General features: G+C 40.7%; 1 protein-coding gene across 2 annotated transcripts in view; it reads left to right on the top strand.

The window, feature by feature from the left end:
• Positions 1-1,473: 1,473 nt before the first annotated feature.
• Positions 1,474-27,141, top strand: part of LOC144683544 (diphosphoinositol polyphosphate phosphohydrolase 1) — an 80,397-nt gene continuing 54,729 nt past the window's right edge. The window contains exons 1-2 of one of the 2 annotated variants that reach the window (XM_078546657.1): positions 1,635-2,009; positions 22,336-22,547. In XM_078546657.1, coding sequence (XP_078402783.1) covers positions 22,443-22,547 — 105 coding nt within the window. In that variant the 5' untranslated portion in view covers positions 1,635-2,009; positions 22,336-22,442. Of the gene's footprint in view, positions 2,010-22,335; positions 22,548-27,141 lie in introns of both variants that reach the window. The other variant, XM_078546658.1, reaches the window with a different exon arrangement.

The following is a 27,141-nucleotide window of genomic DNA, read 5'->3' as shown; positions in this document are numbered from 1 at the left end:
CAATCGCAAGTACCGATTTGAATTGAAATAGTATTCGCTGACAGTTGGTGCCCGGAGTTTGCAAGATTCGATGAACAGTTGGGGGACAAGGTCATATTCTAGAACCCAGTGATAGGAGAGAACGCCAGCGCTTGGAGACCAACTTTATAAGTAATTGAAGGAATAGTTCAATCCCCCTGGTTGTGCAGCATCGTTATTTAGAGATATATTTCTGGTGATTGCGTTGGGCTCCGTTTCGACTAGATAAAACAAACAAAACGGAAAAATGCAAGACCCATAAAATCTGAATGAAGAACAGGTGAGCCACATTTTAGAAGTGTATAAAGAAAAGAATAAATCCTTTCGTAAAATTGATAACTGCCTTGTCAATTTTGTCACATGAGCTTTCAGTAAAATAGCTACCAACAATCAAAAACGTGAGTTTATATAGCGCCTTCAAGGTAACCAAACACCACAAGGCACTTCGTAGGAGTATTATCAAACAAAAATGAACATTCAACCACATAAGGAGATATTACGACAGAAGGCCCAAACTCGATCACAGAGTTTTAATAAGTGTCTTAAAGGAGGAGAGAAAGGTGGTGAGGCAGAGGGTATAGGGAGGGAATTCCATGGTTTACAGCCTTGGCTACTGAAAATAAGGTCTCCAATAGTGGAGCAATAAAAATCGAGGTTGCACAAGAAGCTAGAATCAGAGGAGCACAGATATCTCAAAGGGTTGTATGGCTAGAGGAGGTTATGGGGGGAGGGGGGTGCAAGGCCATGGAGAGATTTGAAAACAAGGATGAGAATTTTAAATTGAGGTGTTGCCCAACCAGGAGTAGGTCAGTGAATACACAGGTGATGGGCCATGGTCCTTGAAAGTTGGATGTGGGTGCAACACAGCAACCCAAAAAGTGCTATGCATGCTGCTCACAACTGCACCACCCTACAAAGAGAAATAAAGGTGAGGCATATTTAAGTACACCAGTTGTGCACAACAATAAAATAGTAGAGGGAACATTAGTGCTGGGTGAATGGAGCATGGTGCGAGTTAGGACACGAGCAGCAGAGTTTTGGACTACCATACGCTTATGGAAGGTGGGAGACTGGCCAGGAGACACGATGAATTCAAAGTGACTAATTTTACATATAATAAACGTAAGACATGGAGCTGTGCTTGATAATCAAAACCCAGACAATGCTCTGTTTAATTTTAGTTTATCAATAGAAATGGTCCAAAATCTTTTGCAAAATTAATTTACAGGCGCAAAGTGTTTCCACCATAAACGAACAGAATAGCGGGAAACAAGACCTTTCAGATAAAAATCAAGAAAACACGTGATAATTAAATTTTAAAGGCTCACAATTACACACAAAAACAGCTCTGCTCTTTGTCTTCACACATTGGTCTTACAGTGAAGTGAAAGGAGGGGGGGGGGAAATCCGCGGCGCCCCCTACAGGCTTTGAGCGTTCGTTGATGGAATCAGAGCCGAGGCGGTGTCCACCAAACTTGGTTGTGGAGGGAGGGGGCGAGGGAGGGGCGGGGCTCTACCGTGGCGTGAACGGGATTGGTGAATGGGGCGCCTCCTGGCTCCAGGTTGGCCGCTGAGTGGCTGCGCCTGGACACAAGCCCCGCCCCGGGCCCCTCGCGCGCCCTTTGTGCAGCAGGTTCGGTTGTGGCGTGGTGCGGGTAAGATGGCGGCGGCGGCGCTGATGTTGGTGTCCGAGCGAATGGCTGTGGGAATATGAAGAGACGGGGCGGATAACTGTCCTGGCGGCTGAGCATCCGGCTTCCTTTTGTCGTTCATATCTCCGAACGAGGAACCTTTTCTGCTTCTGTTCGCCTTTGTTTTTTTTTCTGCGAAGTTTTTCTTTGAGGGAGAGATTGAAAAAAATAATAATAATTGAAACAGGACAGTTTACATAAATGATGAAATTAAAGCAGAACCAGACTCGGACTTATGATGGGGACGGGTATAAGAAGCGAGCGGCCTGTTTGTGCTTCAAAAACGAGAGCGAAGAGGAGGTAAGAGGCTGTGGGACCTGGTTTGTGCGGCGTTGCTGAGGTGGGGAGAGGGAGACTCTCCCCTGGGAGCCGGGGCCCACACGTCTGCTCTCCACCTCGGCCTCAGTCGTGGGGTGGGGGTTGGTTGGGGGAATTTCTGCTGGACAGGCCTCGCATATTGTACTCCTGGAATGCTTCTGTTTTAATCCTGCATTTTATTTTACATTCAATAATCGATCACGTCGAGGGGGTGGGATCTCTTGGAGTGATGCCACATGCACTTTGCTTTGTGCTAAAATTAACAGTGACACCATTGGTAGGATTGATCTACGCCTAATGAATTGGGTTCAGAATGAAAGCAATTTCTCACACAAAACTTGAGCCAGTCAGAGGACCGTGGGCTCTTGAGAATTACATTTTGTCTGGCTTAATAAGACTTTTCGGTGTCATGAGGCTGCATAGCTCTCAATTTCTGATCGAAAAACCTTTGCATTTGTCATCGTACACGTAGGTGGAAAAATGCCTTCGTTTCCCTGCAGTCCTAACTAGTTTTAAATACAACTCGTGCATTTTTAAAAAACGGTGCACTCTTGTTGAATAGCAATTTGCTGCTTGCATACAGCGTAGAGCACAATGGGGTGTCTTCGTGCTGCAAGTTGTCCATGGCAGTAAAGGTTGAGTTTTCTAAACGGCAGGTGGGCTGGCAGCTTTACAAATAGGAGGAAGAAAAGGGAAAGATCATTGTTCTATACCAGCAAAGGTTTTATAAAAACGCCACAGTTCACCATTTTGAAAGTATATCAGTAATCCCTTGCTTTAAATGCTTTAAATAACTTAAAATTTAAATATTGGTGAGATTTAAATTGAGTCTGAGGACTGGAAACATTTGTGAAAGCAGTCCGCCTTTGTGTACATTTTGTTTTGAAGTGGTGAGAACTTAAGTTGATCAGAAACAAATCTTGGTTGTTTTTGATCTGTATTCTTGAAATGTCACATTTTCCAACTCATTTCAATTAGTCCTGGCTTGTGGATATGTGTGTGGATGCATCATGGTTGCTACAGTCTCCCTGATCGTCCAAGATTGTGAGCAGTGAGAAAGTTCTTGCTTGCAACTCCAGCTGAGCAGAGAAATAAATGGTCGCTGGACCCCTCCTGATTCACAAGGAATAAAATATGGCCCGGGAATGTGCAGGCATTTGAATGACAAATTGCTTGAGTTTCACTTAATTTGAGAGTTAATGCAAATATGTTATAGTTGCATAATAAACCTATCTGGTTTCCATTAGAACTTTTGCATTTGATCTATAAATAAATGTTCAGAAACAGAGCTTTGTCATGCATCAGATAGTAAAGATTGAAATCTGTTTTTTGTATGTAAAATAACATAGATTAAAGTTAACTGCATATAACTGTACCTGACCCGAGTTCTTTTTACCTGGCCTAAATGGTAACTAATACATGAAACCCATTTCAACTGTATTTCAGTATTTGAAGTATTTCATTCTTCCTAGTTGGCTTGCATCATTTAATGTCTGTATTCAGAAGGTGCTTGTGTCGGAAAATTACTCCTTGTTTGGCAGGCAGTGTGACAATTTGCACACTGTAGGAATTTGGAAAATTCATTATACCTAATCTGGCCTATTGGAAAATTTGAATGACCCAAGTTTAATTTCTGTAACAATGTTAACTTTCTAATTCGAGAAAAATCTTTTTGATCTTCAGACGGAATCTATTCCATGCCTGATCACTGTATGGCTGAGTTGTTTTTATAATCTTGTTCCCTGCTTCTGGCTACCTATTGAGAGTTTTGTGAAGTCATTTATCCCTGTAATTGTCAGTGACTGACTCTGAAAAGAACTGCTCAGATTTCGGGCATTCTTGTTTAAATACTGTGCAAATCAAGTACTGTATTGCTAGTTACTTGCTCTGACTCTATAATTGACTTGTAAATAAATGTTAGTTTGAGCTTGAGTTCTTGATAGCATATTACACTTTAATCTTTCAAATTGGACAAGGAAGAATGGTGGGCAAACCCATGGTATGATCATAGCATGCTACCCCATTCACAACATGCATATAGCAAGTTTCAGTTCATATGAGACTTAGTTTACTTATAGAAGCTATCTTTTTACTGCAATGATGAATTAAATATTGGGTGAAAGCCTAAACTGAAACAGTAATGACCAAAATGAGCTGGTTAAATTTACAAAGCGGTTTTTTTTAAATGAGTGACCCATTTTACTCAACTGTCTCAGCCATTGGCAGTAAACTTGCAATACAGTATAATGTCTCAGTGATAACAGTAGAGCTATTGAGAAACAGAAGGCTTCAAGGCAGTGCTCCTGTATCCACAGTGCAGAAAGCATTTGACAGTGCAACCTGGTAACAAGTTAATACAGTAATTGTCAATTAAGTTTAAGGCCTACAAATTCTTATTGACTCATATGACTACTGTTGTGATTCTCAATACCTGAAATTAAAAGGCCTATGAACTCTTAGCTCTCCACACCCCTCTCCTTCAATGCCATTTTTATTTCCCTGGATTGAGTATTCTGCAACTGAGCATTCTCATTCTCATCTTCAGCGTGACCTTGTTTCCCAGGCAACCCAGAAACTAATGTATTACAATGCTGTTTAACAGCGGCAGCTGTAGAATTGTAGTTAATAGAATGACAATACTGTACTCAAATTCCGAGATGCATTACAGAAAATTCCAGAAGTATATAGAGAAACATAATATAGAAGCTTATACTTTGTGCAGAGCTGACTGTCCATTACAAGAAAATCACAAGAATCCCAGCACTTGTATCGCATTGAATGTTGTCTATGAACTTGCAACATTAACACAACAAGAAGTATTTTAAAATGGATGCATAAAGGAATAGATGACGATAATGGAGTGCCATCTTTATAGCCAGTTGCAAAATCAAGTGCAACAGACCTCCCTTATAGTTTTCAGCATGTAATGAAAGCACTAGTAAGTAATTGGAATGAATTTGAACAGACCCATCATCATTAGTCTCTAAAATCCACTTTATTTGGAGATGGGAATCATTGCATATGTTTTGTTACAGTGTAAATAAATGAGACAGTGGTGTTGGGCTGTTGTATTTGTTTGGCTGCCATTTTATGTAGCGTTTGGAAGTGAAGCTCCTGAGTGCTTAATGTCTTTATTAAAGTGGAATACAACTGTTTTAAACTGCATATTTTTCAGCAAGTAAAACATTAAATCATTCAACTGAATGTCCCATGCTGTTGTGGTTGAGTATCTCATGGTTGTGAAGAGTTGCATGATTTTTCTTTCAGCCTATCCATTGTCAGTATAGCTGACAATGCTGAGCAAATATTTAATAACTTCGCTCCTGTATGTGGCTCATATCTGGTGTGCAGCATCATGACTGGTGTGTTAATACTTTATAAAGACAGAAGAAGTTTTACCTTGCTCCATTTTACTTTAGAAGAATCTATAGGGGGTACTGATCATGGTGTTGAGTGAAGTAAATAATTTTGTAGTTTTTCATCTGTTTCCTCTCCCTTCAAGTGATGCTGAGGGGGAAAGGAGTTAAGAGCTCTGAATTTCTGTAATAATCTGACTAATCATGAGCAATGCTACAGAAGATGCATTCGTGTTTGACAAATTTTGGCTGCATATTTTTCAGCAAGTCAAGCATTAATCATTCAACTAAATGCCCATTAATTACAACATTGGTATTGATTTTACTGTTAAACTTTTTCCCTTATGCACCCTCAGAAGCTCTTCCATTTACTTTTTGTTGGAAACGTTCTCCAAGTTATACTCAAATACTAATAGAGGTGGAAGACGTAAGCCAAACATTTGGCTTTTTGTAAGATATGATGCATGATTATATTAATAAGCAAAATAGTTTAGTTGTAGCTGCCCCATGGGTTTTGGGTGAAAGGACATAAAGAATAATGCAGATGATTTAAAAAAAAAAAATTGGATTGTAGACCTGGAACAAATTCTGAGTTGGCCCAGCGCATCATTCGTGGAGTTAAACATAGTATATTTTATTTAATGCTGCAAGCACATGGCTCACTGAGTCAGGTGAGCACATTTACCATGTCAACAGGTTCTTCTGGCAGTAGCTTGGGAGATCCAGGAGAAAGGGTCTCTTGCTGGCTGCCCTGTGGAAGATTGTAAGTTTATTTTTGCTAAGACCTGATTTTTAGAAGTCAAATGACTTGGAATAAAGGAAAAGTGCCCTACGGGTTGAAAATTGTGTTGCCACTATTTGTTATATTATTTTTGTATTTGATGCTACTCCAATGAGAGCGCGATTATAGTGAGCCAAGTGAGAAAGTGATTTCAAGCTGACTTTGGAAAAATTAAGTTCATGGAAAAGACTCAGATAACATAATAAGTAGAATGAAATTCAAGATTGTTGGGAAAATCATTTGTTTCATATGTGAATAAATGCTGTTTAGCCAGCAAGAGGAAGTTGAGAAATTTTAGATCATGTAAGGAGAACAAAGAGGATGGTTAGCTTGCAGAGGAAATGGGGAGAAATTATTTTGGAGTGGATTTCAATAATGGTAAAATAAATAGTATGCGATACATGCATGTAGTATGCTTAATAGTGGCCACAAAAAATCCAGATATTCAAAATTGTGGCCTTGAAACAAAGGATATCACCTTCCTGATTTGTACGAATGAGGCTGGATCAGGATATGATTTAATTAACAATTGTAACCACTTGTATAAAATTTCGAAGAAATAAACTCTAAATATTCACTTCCTTTTAATGAATGATCCTTAGCCCTTGTGCCAGGCTACATTGGTTAGCAATTGTAGATGATTGAGTTTAAAAAAAAATCAAACTTAAAAGTTGCATTTGCTGTGACATTTTATTTGCCTATTTAGAAAATCCAAGATATCTTTTAATGTAATGAAATTCAGACATGCTGAGTATTGTAAAGTCTATGTTGCAGTGACTATTGCAATATTTGAACTATATATTTCAATATATTAAAAAGCCACTGATTTGAAAAGGCCTAAAGTCAATGACTGGTTGAAGTGAATGTAATTCATATACTTAGAATGCTATAGGGACTAAATGGTGCATTTATGAACCCCAATTTTGTAATGTTAATCATTGGTAAAAATTGGTGAAGAATATATACAATCCATCATTGCCCTGTTTTATGATATGGTGCTAAAGAAGGAATAGAAAAATAGGGAAAAGGTTTCTTTTATAAGTATCAGTTGGCATACTACAGAACCTAGTTTTACTGGCTTTTGGGGGGAGGAGTGAAGTGAATGAGGTGCCTTGTGTTGGTAACTGAAAGATCAGAATTTGTGTTTGAGGCTTTTGTTCAGTGTTTCAATTCCACCTATTCTCAATTGATACTATCCTCCTCCCTGGTCCTTCTGGTAGTTTTAATTGAATTCTCTGCTTGGTTCAAGGATATAATTTCTCTGATTGCAAATTCCTTACTTTACTTCCTGGAGTTTGCAAATCCTCCTTTCTCAGTACTTGAATTAGCCTTAACTAAAGTTGGAAGAAAACGCCTTGTTACTGCAATGTTTTATCTTTCCTCAATCTGTCTAGTGTTTGGAATGTTTGCCACACCATCCTCCTCCAGTGCTTTTCCTCAACTGTTCACCTCATGGGACTACCCTTTCATGGTTTTTTTTAATATACCTATCTAAATGTAGCAAGCCTAATTGCAGCAACCACTTTGTCTCCATGTTGCGTCATGGCCTCTTGAGATCCCCAGGATCTGTCCTTGATCCCTTCCTTTTCCTAAGCCAAATGTTGCCCTTTGGAGTTGTCATTCATAGGGCAAGGTCCACTTCCATATGTTTGTAATACTACCCAATCCCACCTCAGACCTGCTATCCTAAACTTCTCAACTGCCTCTACCTATCAGACTGTAGGTTTGATAGCCCATCCTGGATGAGTCATGACTTCCAGCACGGCATTGGGTAGACCAAAATTAATATTTGTGCCCCCTGCTGTGAATTCCACTCAGTACACCTGAATTAGGCCATTCAACTCCTCAGACATGTCGTACAAACATAGAAACCTCAAAAATAGGATCAGGAATAGGTCGTTAAGCCCTTCAAGCCTGCTGCGTCATTCAGTATGATCATGACTGATCCTCTATGTCAGCACCATAGTTCTGTTCTCTCTCCATACCTCTTGTGTGGACGTGATGGTGTAGTGGTATTGTCATTGGCTGGTAATCTAGAAACCCAGGGTAATGCTCTGGGGACCCTGGTTCAAATCCCAATAAGATTCAATAAAAATATGGAATTAAAAGTCTCATGATGACCATGAAACCATTGTCGAATGTCCTTTAGGGAACAAAATCTGTCGCCCTCACCTGGTCTGATCTACATGTGACTCCAGATCTGCAGCAATATGGTTGACTCTAAAATGAACTAGCAAGCCACTCAGTTGTATCAAACCGCTAAAAAGTCGACAAAAAGGAATGAAACCGGATGGCCCACCTGGCATTGACCTAGGCACTGGAAACGACAACGGCAAAGTCAGACTGTCAACCCTGCAAAATCCTCCATACTAACACCTGGGGGTTTGTGCCAAAATTGGGAGAACTGTCTCAACACCCTGACCCAGTCATACTCACGGAATCATACCTTACAGATCATGTCCCAGACATAACCATCACCATCCCTGGTATGTTCTGTCCCACTGGCGGGGACAGACCCAGCAGAGGTGGCAGCAGAGTAGTATACAGTTAGGAAGGAGTTGCCCTGGGAGTCCTCAACATCAGCTCCAGAGCCCATGAAGTCTCATGGCATCAGGTCAAACATGGACATGGAAACCACCTGCTGATTACCATGTATCGTCCCAAATCAGTTGATGAATCAGTGCTCCTCCAAGTGGAAGCACTGAGGGTGGCAAGGGTACAGAATGTACTCTGGGTGGGGGACTTCAATATCCATCGCCAAGAGCGGCTCGGTAGCACCACAGACCAAGCTGGCCAAGTCCTAAAGGACATAGCTGCTAAATTGGGTCTGCGGCAGGTGGTGGGGAAAACATACTTGACCTCATCCTCATCAACCTGCCTGCCGCAGATGCATCTGCCCATGACAGCATCAGTAAGGAGTGACCACCGCACAGTCGTTGTGGAGATGAAGTCCCATCTTCACATTGAGGATACCCTTCATCCTCCATCGTATTCTGTGGCACTACCACCGTGCTAAATGGGATAGACTTCGAACAGGGCTAGCAACTCAAGTCTGGGCATTCATGAGGCTCTGTTAGCCGTCAACAGCAGTAGCATTGTACTCAATTACAATCTGTAATCTCATGGCCCGGCATATCCCCCACTCTATCATTACCACCAAACTAGGGGATCAAGCCTGGTTCAATGAAGAGTGCAGGAGGGCATTCCAGGAGCAGCACCAGGCATACCTGAAAATGTGTCAACCTGGTGAAGCTACAGTGCAGGTCTATTTGCATGCCAAACAGACTAAGCAGCGAATGATAGAGCTAAGCGATCCCACAACCAACAGATCAGATCTAAGCTCTGCAGTCTTGCGACATCCAGTCGTGAATGGTGGTGGACAATTAAACAACTCACTGGAGGAGGACGCACCACAAATATCCCCATCCTCAATGATGGAGGAGCCCAGCACATCAGTGCAAAAGATAAGGCTGAAGCATTTGCAACAATCTTCAGCCAAAAGTGCTAACTGATCCATCTTGGCCTCCTCCGGAGGCCCCCAGCATCACAGATGCCAGTCTTGAACCCCTGGAGTGAATCGAATTGGCTATCACACAAAAAAAGGCACTGGATACTGCAAAGGCTATGGGTCCTGCCAACAATCCGGCAATAGTACTGAAGACTTGTGCTCCAGAACTTGCGCCCCTAGCCAAGCTGTTCCAGTACAGCTACAATACTGGCATCTACCCGGCTACGTGGAAAATTGCCCAGGTATGTCGTGTATACAAAAAGCAGGACAAATCCAATCCAGCCAATTCATGCCCAATGGAGCGTATACTCTTGATCACCAGTAAAGTGATGGAAGGAGTCATCCACAGTGGTATCGAGTGGCACTTGCTCAACAATAACCTCACTGACACTCAGCCTGGGTTCTGCCGGGGCACACAGCTTCTGACCTCATTATAGCCTTGGTTCAAACATGGAGAAAAGAGCTGAACTCCAGAGATAAGGAGAGAGTGACTGCCCTTGACCGAGTGTGGCATCGAGGAGACCTAGCAAAACGAGTCAATAGGAATCGGGGGCCGGGAGGGGAGGGGGCCTCTCCACTGCTTGGAGTCATACCTAGCACAAAGGAAGATGGTTGTTTTGGAGGTCAATCATTTCTCAGTTCCTAGACATCACTGCAGGTGTTCCTCAGGGTAGTGTCCTAGGCCCAGCCATCTTCAGTTGCTGCTTCATTCATCAATGACCTTCCATCATAAGGTCAGAAGAAGGAAGGTTCACTGATGATTGTACAATGTTTAGCATTCACAGCTCTCATACTGAAACAAAATATCTGGAAAAACTCAAAAGGTCTGGCAGCATCTGCAGAGAAGAACACAGTTAAAGTTTTGAGTCCGCATGACCCTTCAACGGAACTAAGTAAAAATAGAGAAGAGGTGAAATATAAGCATGAGTCGTAGACAAAAGGACAAAGAGGTGTTGAAGGTGGTGATATTATCTAAGGAACGTGCTAATTAAGGGTAGAAAGCAGGACAAGCAAGGTACAGATAGCCCTAGTGGGGGTGGGGTGGGGTGAAGGGAAGGGATTGTTGAACTCAATATTCAGTCCGGAAGGCTGTAAAGTGCCTAGTCGGAAGAAGAGGTGCTGTTCCTCCAGTTTGCGTTGAGCTTCATTGGAACAATGCAGTAGGGTTCTGCAAGCATGACCCAGACCTCCCTGTCGCTTGCCATTTCGACACTCCACCCTGCTCTCATGCCCACATGTCCGTCCTTGGCCTGCTGCAACGTTCCAGTGAAGCTCAACACAAACTGGAGGAACAGCCCCTCATCTTCCGACTAGGCACTTTACAGTCTTCCGGACTTCATATTGAGTTCAACAATTTCAGATCATGAACTCTCTCCTCCATCCCCACCCCCTTTCCGATCCCCCCCTTTTTTTTCCAATAATTTATATATATTTTTCTTTTCCCATCTATTTCCATTATTTTTAAATGTATTTCCATCCATTGTTTTATCTCTACCTTTTAGCCTATTTCAATCCCTTCCCTTCACCCCACCCCACTCCCACTAGGGCTATCTGTATCTTGCTTGTCCTGCTTTCTACCCTTAATTAGCACATTCCTTAGATAATATCACCACCTTCGACACCTTTGTCCTTTTGTCTGACATCTTTTGGCCATCTCCACCTATCACTGGCCCTCTATCCGGCTCTACCTGTCTCCCCCCCCCCCCCCTTTAAACCAGCTTATATTTCACCTCTTTTCTATTTTTACTTAGTTCTGTTGAAGGGTCATGCGGACTCGAAACATTAACTGTGTTCCTCTCCGCAGATGCTGCCAGACCTGCTGAGTTTTTCTAGATATTTTTTATTTTTGTTTTGGATTTCCAGCATCTGCAGTTTTTTGCTATTATCCTCATACTGAAGCAGCCCATGTCCAAATGCAGCAGGACCTAGGCAATATCCAGGCTTGGGCTGACAAGTGGAAAGTAACATTCGCACCACACAAATGCCAGGTAAATACTATCTCCAACGAGAGATTCTGACCATCGTCCCTTGACAGTCAATGGCATGACCATTGCTGAAACCCCCACTATCAAGATCCTGAGGGTTACCGTTGACCAGAAACTGAGCTGGAATAGCCACATAAATACTGTGGCTACAAGAGCAGCTCAAAGGCTAGGAATCCTGCAACGGGTAACTCGCCTCCTGACTCCCCAAAGACTGTCCACCATATACCAGGCACAATTCTGGAGTGTGATGAAATACTTGCCACATGCCTGGATGAGTGCAGCTCCAGCGACACTCAAGAAGGTCATGGCAATCGCTTGCTTGGCACCCCATGCGCGTGCATTCACTCCCTCCACCACCGAATAGTGGCAGCAGTGTGTACCATCTTCAAGATGCACTGCAGAAACTCGCCAAGGCTCCTTCGGCAACAGCTTCCAAACTCACGACTGCTACCATCTAGTAGGACAAGGGCAGCAGGAACACCACCACCTGGAAGCTCCCCTCCAAGCCACTCGCCATCATGACTTGGAAATATATTGCTGTTCCTTCACTGTTGCTGGGTCAAAATCCTGGAATTTCCTCCCCAACAGCACTGTTGGTGTACCTGCACCATATGAACTGCAGCAGCTCGCCAGCACCACCTCAAGGGCAATTAGGGATGGGCAATAAATGTAAAGGATTTTTAAAAAATCTAGAAATCCATCTATTTCCTTCTTAGATATATTCAGTGACTTGGCCTCCACAGCCTCCTTTGGTATAGAATTCCACAGGTTCCCCACACTCTGGCTGAAGTAGCTTCTCCTCATCTCAGTCCTAAATGGCCTACCCCATACTCTGAAACTGTGACCCCTTCTCTGAGATTCCCACCCCCACCCACCCACCAGCCAGAGGAAACATCATCCCTGTATTCAGCCTGTCCATCCCTGTCAGAATTTTATACATTTCAATGAGATCCCCTCTCATTCTTCTAAACTCCAGTGAATATAGGCCTAGTTGGCCCAACCTCTCCTCATAAGGCAATCCTGCCATCCCAGGAATCAGTCTGGTGAACCTTCGTTGCATTCCCTTCATGGCAAGTATATCCTTAAGTGAGGAGACCAAAACTGCACGCAATACTCCAGTTATGGCCTTACCAAGGCCCTGCACAGCTGCAGTAAGGCAACCTTGCTCCTGTACTCAAGTCCTCTTGCAATGAAGGCCAACATACAATTTGCCTTCTTAATTGCTTGCTGCACCTGCATGCTTGCTTTCAATGATTGTTGTACAAGGGCATCCAGGTTCCTTCGTACATCAATATTTCCCAATCTATCACCATTTAGATAATACCCTGCCATTCTCTTTTCCTACCGAAGCGGATAACTTCATGCTTATCTACGTTATAATGCATTGCCATGTGTTTGCCCACTCACTTGACTTGCCTAAATTGCCTTGAAGCCTCTTAACATCCTCCTCACCACTCACGTTCCCACCAAGTTTTGTATTGTCAACAAACTTACATATTACATTTCATTCCCTCATCCCAATCATTGATATATATTGTGAATAGCTGGGGCCCAAGCACTGATCCCTGTGGTACCCCACTAGTCACTGCCTGCCACTCTGAAAAAGACCCATTTATTCCTACTCTTTGTTTCCTGTCTGTCAACCAATTCTCAATCCATGCCAATTATATTACTTCCAATTCCATGTGCTTTAATTTTGCAGACTAACCTCTTATGTGGGACTTTATCAAAAGCTTTCTGAAGTTCCAAATACACCACATCCACTGGTTCTCCCTTATCTATTCTGCTAGTTACATCCTCAAAAAACTGAAATAGGTTTGTCAAACGTTATTTCCCTTTCATAAATCCATGTTGACTTTTTCTAATCCCTTTGATGTTTCTAGGTGCCCTGTTATCTCATCCTTTATAATAGACATTTTCCCTATTACTGAGGTTAGGCTAACTGGCCTGTAATTCCCTGTTTTCTCCCTCCCTTCTTTAAATAGTGGGGTTACATTTGCCACCTTTCAATCTGCCAGGACTTTTCCAGAATCCATAGAATTTTGGAAGATGACAACCAATGCATCCACTATTTCCATGACTATCTCCTTTAGTACCCGGGGATGTTGATTATTAGGCCCTAGGGATTTATCAGCTTTCAGTCTTATTAATTTCTCCACTTTTTTTTTGTAGTAATGTTAGTTTCCTTCAAATCCTCCTCCTCTTCCTCCTCCTCCTCCTCACTAGACCCTTTGTTCCCTAGTGTTTCTGGGAAGTTATTTGCCAGACGCAAATGAAGACAGAGCTAAAGTAGTTGTTCAATTGCTCTGCCATTTCCTTGTTCTCGATTATAATTCTCCCATTTCAGACTGTAAGGGACGTACATTTGTTTTCACTAACCTTTTTCTTTTTACGTACTTATAGAAGCTATTACAGCCTACTTATGTTCCTTGCAGTTTACTCCCATACTGTTTTTCACCTCTTAATCAATCCCTTGGTGCTCCATTGCTGAACTCGAAACTGCCCCCAGTCCTCAGGCTTGCTGCTTTTTCTAGCAACTTTATATGACTCCTCTTTGGATCTGATACTATCCTTAATTTCTTTCATGAGCTATGGTTGGGCTGCTTTTCCTGTTGTGTTTTTGTGCCAGAAAGGAATGTATAACTGTGGCAATGCATATGTTCGTTCCTTAAATATTAGCCATTTCCTATCCACCTTTTAATGAAGTTCCTCAAACTATTTTAGCCAACTCACACTTTATGCCTTCATAGTTTCCTTCACGTTCCATCCTGATGAAGAATTCTATCATGTTAGGGTCACTGTTCCCTAAAGGACCTTGCACAACAAGATTATTAATTAACCCCTTTTCATTGCACAGTACCAAATCCTTGGATAGCCTGTTCCCTAGTTGGTTTTTAAAAAAACCATTTCTCTCTCATTCCAGGAGTTTATCCACCACAGTATTACTGTTAATTTGGTTTGCCCATCTTTATGTAGATTCAAGTCACCCATGATTATTATAACACCCTTGTTACATGCATCTCTAATTTCCTGTTTCATGCCATCCCCTACCTTATGACTACTGTTTGGAGGCCTATATTTAACTCCCACTAATGTTTTTCACCCCTTGTTGCTTTTTAGCTCCACTCAGACTGATTCTACATGTAGATTTTCTGAGTCAATATCCTCTCTCACTATTGCACTGATTTCATCCTTAACAACGCTAGCCCCCCCTCCTTTTCCTTTTACCTGTCCTTCCTAAATATAGAGTGTCCTGGGATATTCAGTGCCAAGCCTTGGCCACCTTGCAGCCATGTCTCTGTAATTGCAATCATATTGTGCCCGTTAATATCTATTTGCACTGTTAATTGGCGCATTATTGCGAATGCTCCATGCATTCAGATACAGTGCCGTTAGACTTTCCTTTGTAACATTTTTACACATTTTTTGTACTATGGCCCTATTTGCTGCTAGCCCTTGTTTCTTCTGCTTTCCATTTTTTCTTTCTACTATACTACCTTTTGTTCCTATCTTTGCTTCCCTCTCTTGTGTCTCCCCGCTCAGGCTCCCATCCCCCTACCACTCTAGTTTAAACCCTCCCCAACAATACTATTGAATACCTCTGGGAGGATATTGGTTCTGGTTCAGCTGGGGTGCAACCTGTCCAGCTTGTACAGGTCCCATATTCCCTGAAATTGGTCCCAATATCTCAGGAATCTAAATCCCTCCCCCCATACCATCTCTCTAGCCACGCATTCACCTGGTCTATTCTCCTATTCCTGATCTTGCTAGCACGTGGCACTGGGAGTAATTCTGAGATTACTACCTTTTAAGGCCCGGCTTTTTAATTTATTTCCTAGCTCCCTACATTCTGCTTTCAGGACCTCATTTCCTCTTTTTTTTACCTATGTCGTTGGTACCAATATGGACCACGACCACTGGCTGTTCATCCTCCCCTTCAGAATGTCCTGTAGCTGCTCAGTGACACCCTTGACCCTGGCACCAGGGAGGTAACATACCATCCTGGTGTTACACTCTGGCTGCAGAAATGTCTATCTGTTCTCCTTACGATAGAATCCCCCATCACTATTGCTCTCCCACTCTTTTTCTACCCTGCACCCCCGTGCATCTGAGCAAATCGTGGTGCCATGGACTCGGATCTTGCTGCATTCCCTGGAGAAGCCATCTCCCCCAGCAATTTCCAAAATGGAAAGTCTGTTAGAGAGGGAGATGGACCCAAGGGACTCCTGCACTATGTGCCTAGTGTTTTTACTCTGTCTGGTGGTCACCTATTCCCTTTCTGCCTGTGCACTCTTTACCTGCGGTGTGACCACCTCACTGTACGTGCTATTCACGAAGATCTCATCCTTGCAGATGCTCCACGGTGATTCCAGCCGCAGGGCCGCCTCTGAAACACAATTTTGAGTAGCTGCACCTGAAGACACTTCCTGCACATATGGTCACCCTGGATATTGGAAATGTCCCTGACTTCCCACATCCCACAGGAGGAGCATTCCACTTTCTCTAGTTTGAAGAATATTAAGGACAGAAGAAATACCCACCAGGCCCTACTTACCAAGGCTGCCGCACTTCTTTGAGGAAAGGTAGCAAATGAAAGGATCACCTCCTTCCCTTTCTCACCCAACTTCAACTTTAGCACTGTAATGCAGCACTCCAGTGCGGACAAGGCAGCACTGTCAATGGCCTGCTTTTAATGTTCTCTGACCCATCATTTAATTAGATGATGGGTGAAAGGGAGCTGAGCTCCATTTAATCAACATTGCTCTATATCGTTTGATATGATACTTAACAAAAATCATTTTAAAAAATGCATTGGCATTTGGGTAAATAATTGTTGAATAACTTGGCTGGATTTTATCTAAAATAAGTAGACAGCTGCTGTACATACAATCAAAAATGTGTTTTTGTAAATAAACTGAAGTTGGGCCATTATTTTATATAGCAGTGAATATAATGGTGCCTGCTATTTGTTAGACTTGCCCATGCGTATTTCGGTTTTTTGCATGCCAAGTTGCTGAAAGGCCAAGCAGGTAATGTTGCAGCAAGGAAACTGGGTAGCTGGGACCTGCATGAACAACAACAGCTTGTATTTATATAGCACTTTTGACATTGGGAAACATCCCAAAGTGCTTCACAGGAGCATTATCGAGCAATATTTGACACAGGACCAAAAGAGGAGATATTAGGACAGATGACAAGCAACTTGGTCAAAGAAATAGGTTCTGGGGATATTTTAAAGGAAAAGAAAGAGAGGTGGAGAGGTTTAGGCATGGAATTCCAGAGCTTGGGGCCTTGACAACTGATGGCATGGCTGCCAATGGTGGAGCATTTAAAAACAGGGCAAACAACCATGTATCTCTTTAACTAATTGGAATATGAAATGTTGTAAAATTTATAGTGGATGAATCCAATGTCAAAGCAAGCATTGAATAATAAATAGAGAGGGAAAGAAAGTGAATGGAAAAGCAACAGGATAAAGTAAAAAAAAAAGTAGAATTTCCATTAACAACTATAACATGAAACAATGAGACTCCACACTTGTATTGATAGTTAATTTTTAGTGCCAAAAATGTTCTTTGGCAGTAATTAACCCAAATCGCATTGTTTTCAGGATACTTGGACTGAAGTGGACAAGTTTAACTTTCTGTGGTGAGTGTAGTTTGTACCTACTAGACAAGTGCAGCAACGTCATGCTGTTTAATACATTTCAGTGCTGAGCCCGAAAGTGAGATCCTTCTTTAGCCAAAGCTGTTGGCAGAGTAGTGCAGTGTTTGCCTGAAATTGCTGTAGAATTTGTGCAAAAGCAATGCTGTTGGACTGCAAATTATGGGCCAACGCTGTTGGATGCTGCAGGTTTGTGCAGGTTCTTACTTTGAGCTCAGGTTGCCATTTTAAAATTAACCAGGAAACTGCAACAAGTTTCTGTGTACAGTAAATATAGGCACCTGGCATTTGGAGAGACTTTGCAGCTACATGAGCCGATTCATAATTTCACGTTTGCTGAGTTTTTTTTCCCCCTGAAATCTGAGCTTGACAGATTTTTTTTAAAAACTAATGAAGAGCTCCTGCTCTTGAGTGTGAGCAGAGTGTGGCCTGAAGTTTCCCCAGGCAAACTCTTGGAAGTGTGTTTATAGCCCAGATCGTAAGTACAGTTGTGCTCTTGAAATTTGCAACATCTTGTTTGCTGTAATTCGGTCACAGAAGCCTGCTTTCTAAACTGCATCTGCACACTGAGAAGTGACAACAATTATTTGACACCAAAATCAGTGAACACTTGTTCACTTGCAGTTTAGCAGATGCAAGTCCGGAGGACATTTATAAATGCATAGTGAAATCTCTAGGCTAACATAAGTCTGTAATAAACATTTAACACACTTTTTGGTACTGATTAATGCCCATGGAAGTTTTAAAAACAAAATCTAAGCAACTAAGCCCCTTGCAAATCGAGAAAATGCAGGAAAAACCCAGCAGGTCTAACAGCATCTGTGGAGAGAAAGATAGTTAACGTTTTGAGTCCGTATGACTCTATGACTCTACAACTCTCATACGGACTCGAAACGTTAACTCTCCACAGATGCTGTTAGACCTGAGTTTTTCCAGCATTTCTGTTTTTGTTTCAGATTCCCAGCATCTGCAGTATTTTGCTTTTACCCTTGCAAATCAAGTTTGTTTGCATTTTTTTCATTGTAGCACCTGGCTATCTGTTAAATTTAGGTAGCACCAGTTTCATTTTCTTGTAAGTCTTATTTATTTAAGCAATCAATAAGGCAGTTGTCAAACTGGCTAATCTGTGCCATTTACCTGTATTGTTTAGTGATTAAACCACAATTGACTAAAGATTTAACTACTTAACTTTAGAATGGTGAGAAGTAAAAGGAGGGTGCTCAATTCAGGAGGTGCATAAAAAAGTGTAAAAAATACGTTGATTTAAGGTCATGCCAGAAAATGATAACATGCTAATGAACCATTTGGAGCAGCGTGAAAATGAGTGTGGTTGCAATATAATCAATTGCTTTCAGAAACCTTTTCTTTATAAAGGAAAGTAAGTCTTGTATTTATAGATATTATGAGGAGGTGATGGCGTAGTGGTACTGTCACTGGACTAATAATCCAGACACCCAAGATAATGCTTTGGGGATTTGCATTCAAATCCCACCATGGCATATGGTGAAATTTGAATTCAACAAAAAAATCTGGAATTAAAAGTCTAATGATGACCATGAATTGTTGATTGTCGTAAAAACCCATCTGGTTCACTAATGCCCTTTAGGGAAGGAAATCTGCCGTCCTTACCTGGTCTGGCCTACATGTGATTCCAGACTCAGCAATGTGATTGACACTTAACTGGCCTCTGAAATGGCCTTGCAAACCACTCAATTCTCAAGGACAGTTAGGGATGGGCAAAATGCTGGCTGAGCCAGCGATGCCCCTATTCTATGAACAATTAAAGAAATATATATAGTGCCTTTCACGACCACAGGTTGTCCCAGGGCACTTTACAGATAATGCCATGCTTTTAAAGTGTAGTCAGTTATTGCAGCCAGTTTTCATGCAACAAGCTTCCACAATCAGCAGTGTAGACCAGATAATCTGCTTTTGTGTGATGATTGAGGTGTAAATATTGACCAGGATTCTGGGACTCTTTGCTCTGCGAGAGAACCGACAGGGTTCTTTTGCATCCCATGAGAAAGCAGACGGGGCCTCAGTCGGCACTGCAAACCGTGCAGCATTCCTTCAGTACTGCACTAGAGTGCCAGCCTTTTTTTGTGCTGAAGTGCTCCAGTGGAACTAGATTTCATAACCTTGTGACTCAGATGTGAGTGCTAGCACATGAGCCACAGGTGACTTACCTAAAGCTTAGAATTTTATTAAGGCTTTCATGGAATCTGTATAAACTGTCCAGCTCTGTGTACACATGTATTCCATGTAATTTTTATTTGCTTAAGTCTGTCAAGCTGCATAATCCTAGGTAGAGAATATAGGGACTTCTGAAGATAATTTTCCTTATTGCAACTTCTAGGAGGTGTTTTTCAGGCGAGAATTGCTATTTATGGACCATATGAATAAAAGTTTTGAGCAGAATTGTGGAAATCTGTTTCAATGGTCTTATCAGGATTTGTGTCTAGATTGAATTTTTCATTTAAGTATTCAATCATCCTAATGTCGTTTTGATGAATTTGTTGTTCCTCTGTAGTGAGGTTTCATTTCTATGCATCAGAATTTCAGTTGAGTATCCAAACCAGGCTGCTCAAAACTTGAAAGATTATTTTGAAAGATTGCATTGTCACCTTGTATATCTCATGAGGCAAATACTAAAAATCCATAAAAATAGTTCAGTTGGTGCTCATACCTGCAATCATTTACTAGTCAAAATAATTGATTAGATTTTGGATACAGGCCCAATTCTTGCTTTTGTAATTGATCATCTTTAAGTAAGCCTGCAGTGGACAGTAGAACACAACTTATATTTTTGGGTAGAGTCAGCATTGCAAGAAAGACCTTGATCTTTAGGGAGCTTGGCAGACAAATCTGATTTCCTGTAAATTTCCCTTTCTGGTTTTGTGAAGGGGAAATTGTGTTCAACTAATTTATTAGAGTTCTTTGAGGAAGTAACAAGTGAGGTGGATGAAGGGGGGCATGTAGATATGGTGTAATTGGATTTCCAAAAGGCATTTGATAAGGTGCTACATACAAGGTTACAAACAAACTAAGAGCTCATGGTGTGGGGGGAGTGGGGTAACATATATTAGTATGGATAAAGGATTGGTTAGATAACAAAGCAAAGAGTAGGGATAATTGGGTAATTTTCAGGTTGGCAAGAGTGCGACAGGGATCAGCACTAGGACCTCAACTGTTTACAATCTATATCAATGACTTGGATGAAGGACCAAATGTTTGGTAGTTAAATTTGCCAATGACACTAAAGTAGGAAAGTAAGTTGACAAGAGAAGGTAAATAGTCTAGAAAGGGATATTGATAGGTTAAATGAGTGAGCAAAAATTTAGCAGGTGGAGTATAATGTGAGAACATGTGAGTTCGTCCACTTTGGCAGGAAGAATAAGAGAGCAGTACATCAAATAGAGGGAGATTACAAGTACAAAGGGATCTGAGTGTCCTGGTACATGAATCACAAAAACTTAGTATGCAGGTACAGCAAGTGATTAGGAAGGCAAATAGAATGTTGGCCTTTATTGCAAGGGGAGTGGAATATAAAGTAGAAAAGTTTTACTGCAGCTTCACAGGCTGTAAATAAATCCACATCTGGAGTATTGTGTACAGTTTTGATCTTTTTTGAAAAAAAAGGAAATCATTGCGTTATAAGCAATTCAGAGAAAGTTCTGTCAACTCATTATCTCATCTTATGAAGAAAAGTTAAACAGATTGGGCCTTAACCCATTGGAGTTTAGAAGAATGAAAGATCTTATTGAAATATAAGCTCCTGAGAGGACTTGGTAGGGTGGATACTAGTATGAAGTTTCCTCTTGTAAGGGAGACTAGAGCTAGCGGACACCGTTTCCCTTCTAAGACAGTGAGAATTTTTTTTCCTGTGGGGACCTCCGTCTGTGGAATTCTCCAGAATTTAGTGGAGGCAGGGTTATTGAAGTTAGTCAGTGCTGATTGAGAGAGATATTTGATCAACAAGGGTTAGGGGAGCAGATGGGAAAGTGGAGTTGAGACCACAGCCAGATGAGGCATGATCTTATTAAATGGTGGAGCAGGCTTAGAAGGCTGAATGGCCTCCTCCTCCTCCTAAATCCTATGCTCCTATGTAATAGTGGTCAAGATTTACAAATATATCAGTTTTGGAAAGTATAGTTATCAATTCAGACAATGTTGGTTGCTTTAAAGAAATAGCTATGTGCTGTGCTATTCCTGTTGTTGTTCAAGGAAATATATTAAAGTTACATGTTTGATCTGAGCAAGTTACTGACTGCTGCTTTCAACTGGCATAACAAAAAGCAGTCTGTCATAAAGCCTGTGACTAGTATTCAATTAACATTTTAAGCTTGTCTTCCTTTGAACAAACTAACCTAGCAAACCAAACAAAATTTTTTTCTCTCTGGTATTAGTCACCAGTAGCTGTGTTTACGACCTTGAGAACACAATTCCTTATGTGGCCTCTTTGAACTTGCAAGAATGGAGTAGAAAATTACTTTTGTAGGAATTTTGGTCCACAACAGCATTGTGCTGCTGCTCAGGCCCACTGGCATTCAGCAATAGTTTGCTGCATTACTAGGTTCATGTTACTGGAGGCACACAGTAAGTTAAGTGCACTGTGTATTTGGGCCTCACAAGTAGTCTGACATGCTTCCTTATGAATTATGATCAGTTCTATGTGGGGGATATAATATGCCATGGATCATGATCTAAGATTCTGTTTAGACCATACTTTAGATTATCAAATTATTGGATAAAAATTTGTATTTTTAAAATAGCGACTTTGTCAATAAATCAATTTGTGGAGTAATTCTTATTGAATTTCTTCAATTCTTCCCTACTGCCACTCTCCACAAAACCCTGAAATCAGTCCCCAAATAGTGCAGTCTGTTTTTTGTGGCATCCCAATGAAATAGAAATGACATCATTTGTTTTCTAGTTTTTCCCTTGCGGTAAAAAGCAGTTCATATAGGATTTCAATTTATTCCAATGGTCCGGCCTTTACTGATTTTTTTTGCAGGTCCTGGGTCTCAGGCCAATTTGGATAAATGGTACTTGTATCTCTGAACACGCTATGCAGGAAGATCTGGATGAATTCTTCAGCCTCTGCTCTCCAAGTTACTCTTGATGATATGGAAAGTTCATATGGGGTTGCACGATGAAGTCTGGGATGATCTTCAGTTATCACAATATGTAATGGATGTCATTTCTTCTTCCAGAAAGCCATCAATTGTAAGTTGATGTGAATTAGTAAGTGGAGGCATTTAACCTCTAATATTTAAGTCTCTGGTACAGCTGGACACCTGTGTTTACAATTCTCTTTGGTATCCTTATCTCGAAGAGCTATCTTTGCAGCATTAACCCATTTGGAGCTCAATGTTGTAGCAATATGAGATTTGCGTATAGGCTTACTGCTACTTTGAATGAGCTAAATTATTTTTTGTGAAGTTTTATTACATGGCTATGAGGGTTAAGCTTTAATAATACATGTATTAACTTGAGTCAACTGTTGATCTGATTTCTTTTTGAGCTAACAAAGCCACTTACTGTACTGTTGTAATTAAATTAATTCAAATTACTGGATGATTTCGTTTTTTCAAGCAATGACTTTGAATTCACAAGTAGATTGCTTATGACGATCAATCCTGATTTTTTTTTTTGGATTGTGGGATCAAGGGGACATATCAGTAATATTGAGGAATATGAAATGAAGGGAAAGTATTTTACCAGCGCAAGAGAAAGCAGTCATTTTGGTGGAAATTCTGTGATGCTTCTGTATTGAGTAGAAAGCTGCGTAAATTTGATCATTTGGAGAGCAAGGATTATTGATGATTCAGATTACTTGAGGTAAATCTGAGTCAATGATTCTTCAGTGGCCAGCAAAATGACATTGTCTCTGGTTTTACTTTTGACAAAATCGCATTTCATCAGATGCTGTACTTCAGGTCTGATTATTGTATGTCTTGTTTCATTCCAAAAGTATTGATGTTGGAGTTGGATTACTACAAGAAGCACATGTACTCCACAATACTTTGGTGAAGTTTATGAACCTGAAACTCAGCAACTGAAACATGCACATCACTAAATTTATTCATATGGCTGTCAAAATCTGTTTTCTTTTTGTATTCTCTGTGCATTGAACAGAAACTGAGGCATTTTAAGAATGAAGTTTTATCAGTATTCCTTTTAAAGATTTTTATTTCAGAGTGAAATGCACTTATAGATGGTTGGTGCAATGTGTGTTTATTAAGTTCATGTCATTATTTTGTTAGTTATGTATTACTTTCTTTGTGTAGCTCATTATATTCATCTCTGCTCTTCTGGCTGAGTTGACCAAACCGGTGGCAGAAGTTACTGCTGGTGGTGCTGTTTAACAGAGTACCTTTTTTACATCTAGCTAAGTTGTAAGAAATATGGTCAGGCTAAAAGTCAAAATAAGCAATGATTCTGATGATTTCGAGGTGATAATTGTGCGATCCTGAATCATGAGAGCTAATTTTGAGCAGTTTACAAATGTCAATGGGATATCATTTTTGTTGATTTATATTATCATGTGCTTTTTAAATAAAAGTTTGTTTTGGATATGGAGTAATTGGGGTAAGTAAATTGAATATTCACAACGATACTTGGCTCCTGGACATATGTTGGAATCACTTAGATTAGTACCTGTCGGTAATGGGATAGGAGCATCATGATTAGACAGTATTCAAGGCAAACAATGATGAAACAGTGCAACTCCATCCAGCTGTTTCAAAGAGCTTTTGTAAATTTAAGTATCTATAATGTCCATAATCTTCCAGAGTGAAGTCCTGGAAAGCTGCAAAGTATTTTTCTTGAATGTGGGGAAAAATCAGATGGACTGCTCTTGTGTCTCTCTCTTAGCTTTTTTCTGAATAGCATTCGCAAATGGCTGAGACAGGTTCTTGTCTTTTGTTGAGGACCAAATTGGGTCCTTTTCTATAGTCACCCCTTCAAATAATTGTGCCATGTCTCCCCTGCTACTCTGCTCTTTAACTGATAATGTATCCCACACCTCTGCCCCATTCATCTCCTGCTTTGTGTACCAATTTCAACAATTAAAGAATGCTAACTGTCTCTTGGTAGTGCAGAACTTGAAAATGCTGAAAAAAGAGACATGTTGCTGAAGCGTTTTGTCTTGCACTCATCAGGACAAATGCAAGAACGCAAATTTCAAACCATCAACAATTTATGCTACAGGAGAAAAGGGTGATGACTGGTTGGGAAACTTTCTCCATGGTAACGGCCAACCAGAGTTGACTTTCCATGCTGACATGTGACTAGTCTCACTACACTGTGGTTGCTCAGAAAAAAATCTAGCAAATCACTCAACTGTGAAACAATTGCTAAAAGAACCACTGCAATCTTGATTGTTACTATGAATTGACAAAAAATGGCCTTTTGATTATTGCCTTCATTCTGAGAATAAAAATATTTTAAAATTCATGCTTTTGTTCAGAGTACCTTCAGCATGGTTACCTAAAACAAATTAACTTTCACCAAGCACTACAAGTACTTCAGCAACCAAGTTAACTTTTGATCTTCAAAGTTTCATATCTAGTTTGTGTTTTTTTACATGAAAGAGGAGCATTAGTAGGCCATATGGTAATTTGAGCCATCCCTGTCATTCAATAAGATCATGGTTGATCTACTTCAACTGCACTTTTCCATACTATCTTCATAACCCATTGATTCCCTTACTCAGAAATCTATCAGTCCCAAAGAAATTTCTCCTCATCTCAATCCTAAATGCTCATTCCTTATTCAGAAGCTTTGGCCCCAGCTCTAACTCCTGAACCAATGGAAACACCCTCGGAGCATTTACTCTGTAAATCCCCTTAAGAATTTGTATTACAATGAGATCACCCCTCATTCTTCTGACCAGCAGAGAACATGGTGCAAAAGCAAAATACTTGGTTCCCCATGACTCCAAAAACCTATTGATCACAGCCTTAAACACTTAACAACTGACCAGCCACAGCCCTCTAGGTTGGAGAGTTCCAAAGATTCACAGCCCTCCGAGTGAAAAAAATTCTATTTTTTTCAGCCTGAAATGGCCATCACCTTACCCTGAGTCTGTGTGCCCTAATTCTAGACTCTGGAGCTGGGAAGCCTACCTCTCAATATCCATCCTCTCAGAATTTATATATTTCAATGAGATCACCTCTCATTCTTCTAAGCATCAGGGAGTATAAGTCAATTCTAATTCATCTCCACAATTGCCACATAGGAGAACTGTCCCACCCCAGGAATCAATATAGTGAACCTTTGTCTCACCCTCTAAAGTATGGATATCCTTTCTTAGGTTCAAAGCTGCACATAGTACTCCAGGTGCGGTCTTAACCAGAACCTGTACAAATGCATGCAGTAAGACTTCCTTACTCTTGTATTCAAACCCCCTTGCAGTAAAAGCCAACATAACATTTGTCTCCCTAATTGCGTGCTATACCTGCATGTTAATCTTTGTGTTCCTTGTACAAGGACACCCACATCCCTCTGAACAATAACAGTTAATGGCTTCTCACCATTTTTTTTAAAAAAAGCTTCATTTTTCTATCCTTTCTATGAAAGCGAGTAACCTCGCATTCCCCATGTTACTCTCCATCTGTCACCTTCTTGCCCACTTACTGTCTATATTCCTTTGCAGGCTCTCTGTTCTCCTCAGACCTTACTTTCCTACCTAGCTTTATATTGCTAGTAAGCTTGGATGCATTAGACTCAGTCCCTTCATCTAAATAATTATATAGTTTATAAATAGCTGAGATCCCAGCATTGATCCTTGTGGCACCCCACTATTAGCAGCCTGCCACCCTGAAAATGATGCATTTATTCCTATTTGTTTTCTGTCCATTAACTAATCTTTTGTCAATGCCAACACATTACTCCAACCTGTTGAACCCTTATCTTGTGCAACAACCTTTTCATATGGCACCTTATTGAATGCCTTTGAAAATCCAGATATATAATACATTCACTGGTTCCCCTTTATCTACCCTGCCAGTTACATCCTCAAAAAACTCATTGATTTGTCAGATGCAATTTCTTTTTCATGAATCTATGTTGACTTTGTCCAATAAGATTCTTACTCGTTTAGTACTCATAAACACTTTTTTATAAAGCAACATTTTGTGAATGATCTATTAAACATTAACCAATCTTTCTCTTTTTGGGCACCTTTGGATCTATTTGTGTATTTCCACAGTTTTCAGTTGATTTCATAGTGTTTTTTTCCATCATTGCTCTAAAACAATCTCTTTGGTTGTCCTGCAGACTTTTATTTGGTAAGTGTCAGACTTGCAGCTTTTAATGGAAATATAAAGTGGTAGGAACCAATACATTTTGGCTGATCTCATTGACCCACATTATGTTATAATATATTACATTATAATATGCTGGCACACAAGGGATAGTTGAGTGCACCATGTTTGAAAATTATAGCCTTTAAGTTCTATTTCTTTTTAACAAGCGTCTATGAAATGTAGCCCTAACAAGTGTCCATGAAATGTAACCCTTTGTTCATACAGTAGTATTCTTTTAGAATGCTAAAGTTAAGCCAGTATGCACTTGGTTTATGTTCTATGAAAAAGCACACATTATTTCAAAGTGCCACAAATTGACATTTGCTTTAAGTCATAACTACTCTACAAAGCATGTCTTTCAGTTTGCCTTTTTAACTTCTGCTTTGATCTTTGGTGACTGGCAGTTAACTGCCAGGCAATTAATGTACAGGACCCTGTTCTTGCCTGATAGGATTGTATAGCTCCATTGTAACCTGACTAATCTTCATAATCCCCAATCTGGTAATGTC

Source organism: Cetorhinus maximus, chromosome 8 (assembly GCF_964194155.1).
Source record: "Cetorhinus maximus chromosome 8, sCetMax3.hap1.1, whole genome shotgun sequence".
In the NCBI taxonomy this organism is placed as follows: Eukaryota; Metazoa; Chordata; class Chondrichthyes; order Lamniformes; family Cetorhinidae; genus Cetorhinus; species Cetorhinus maximus.
Note: the sequence above shows the minus strand (reverse complement) of the source record. Positions and strands in the feature narration are given on the sequence as shown.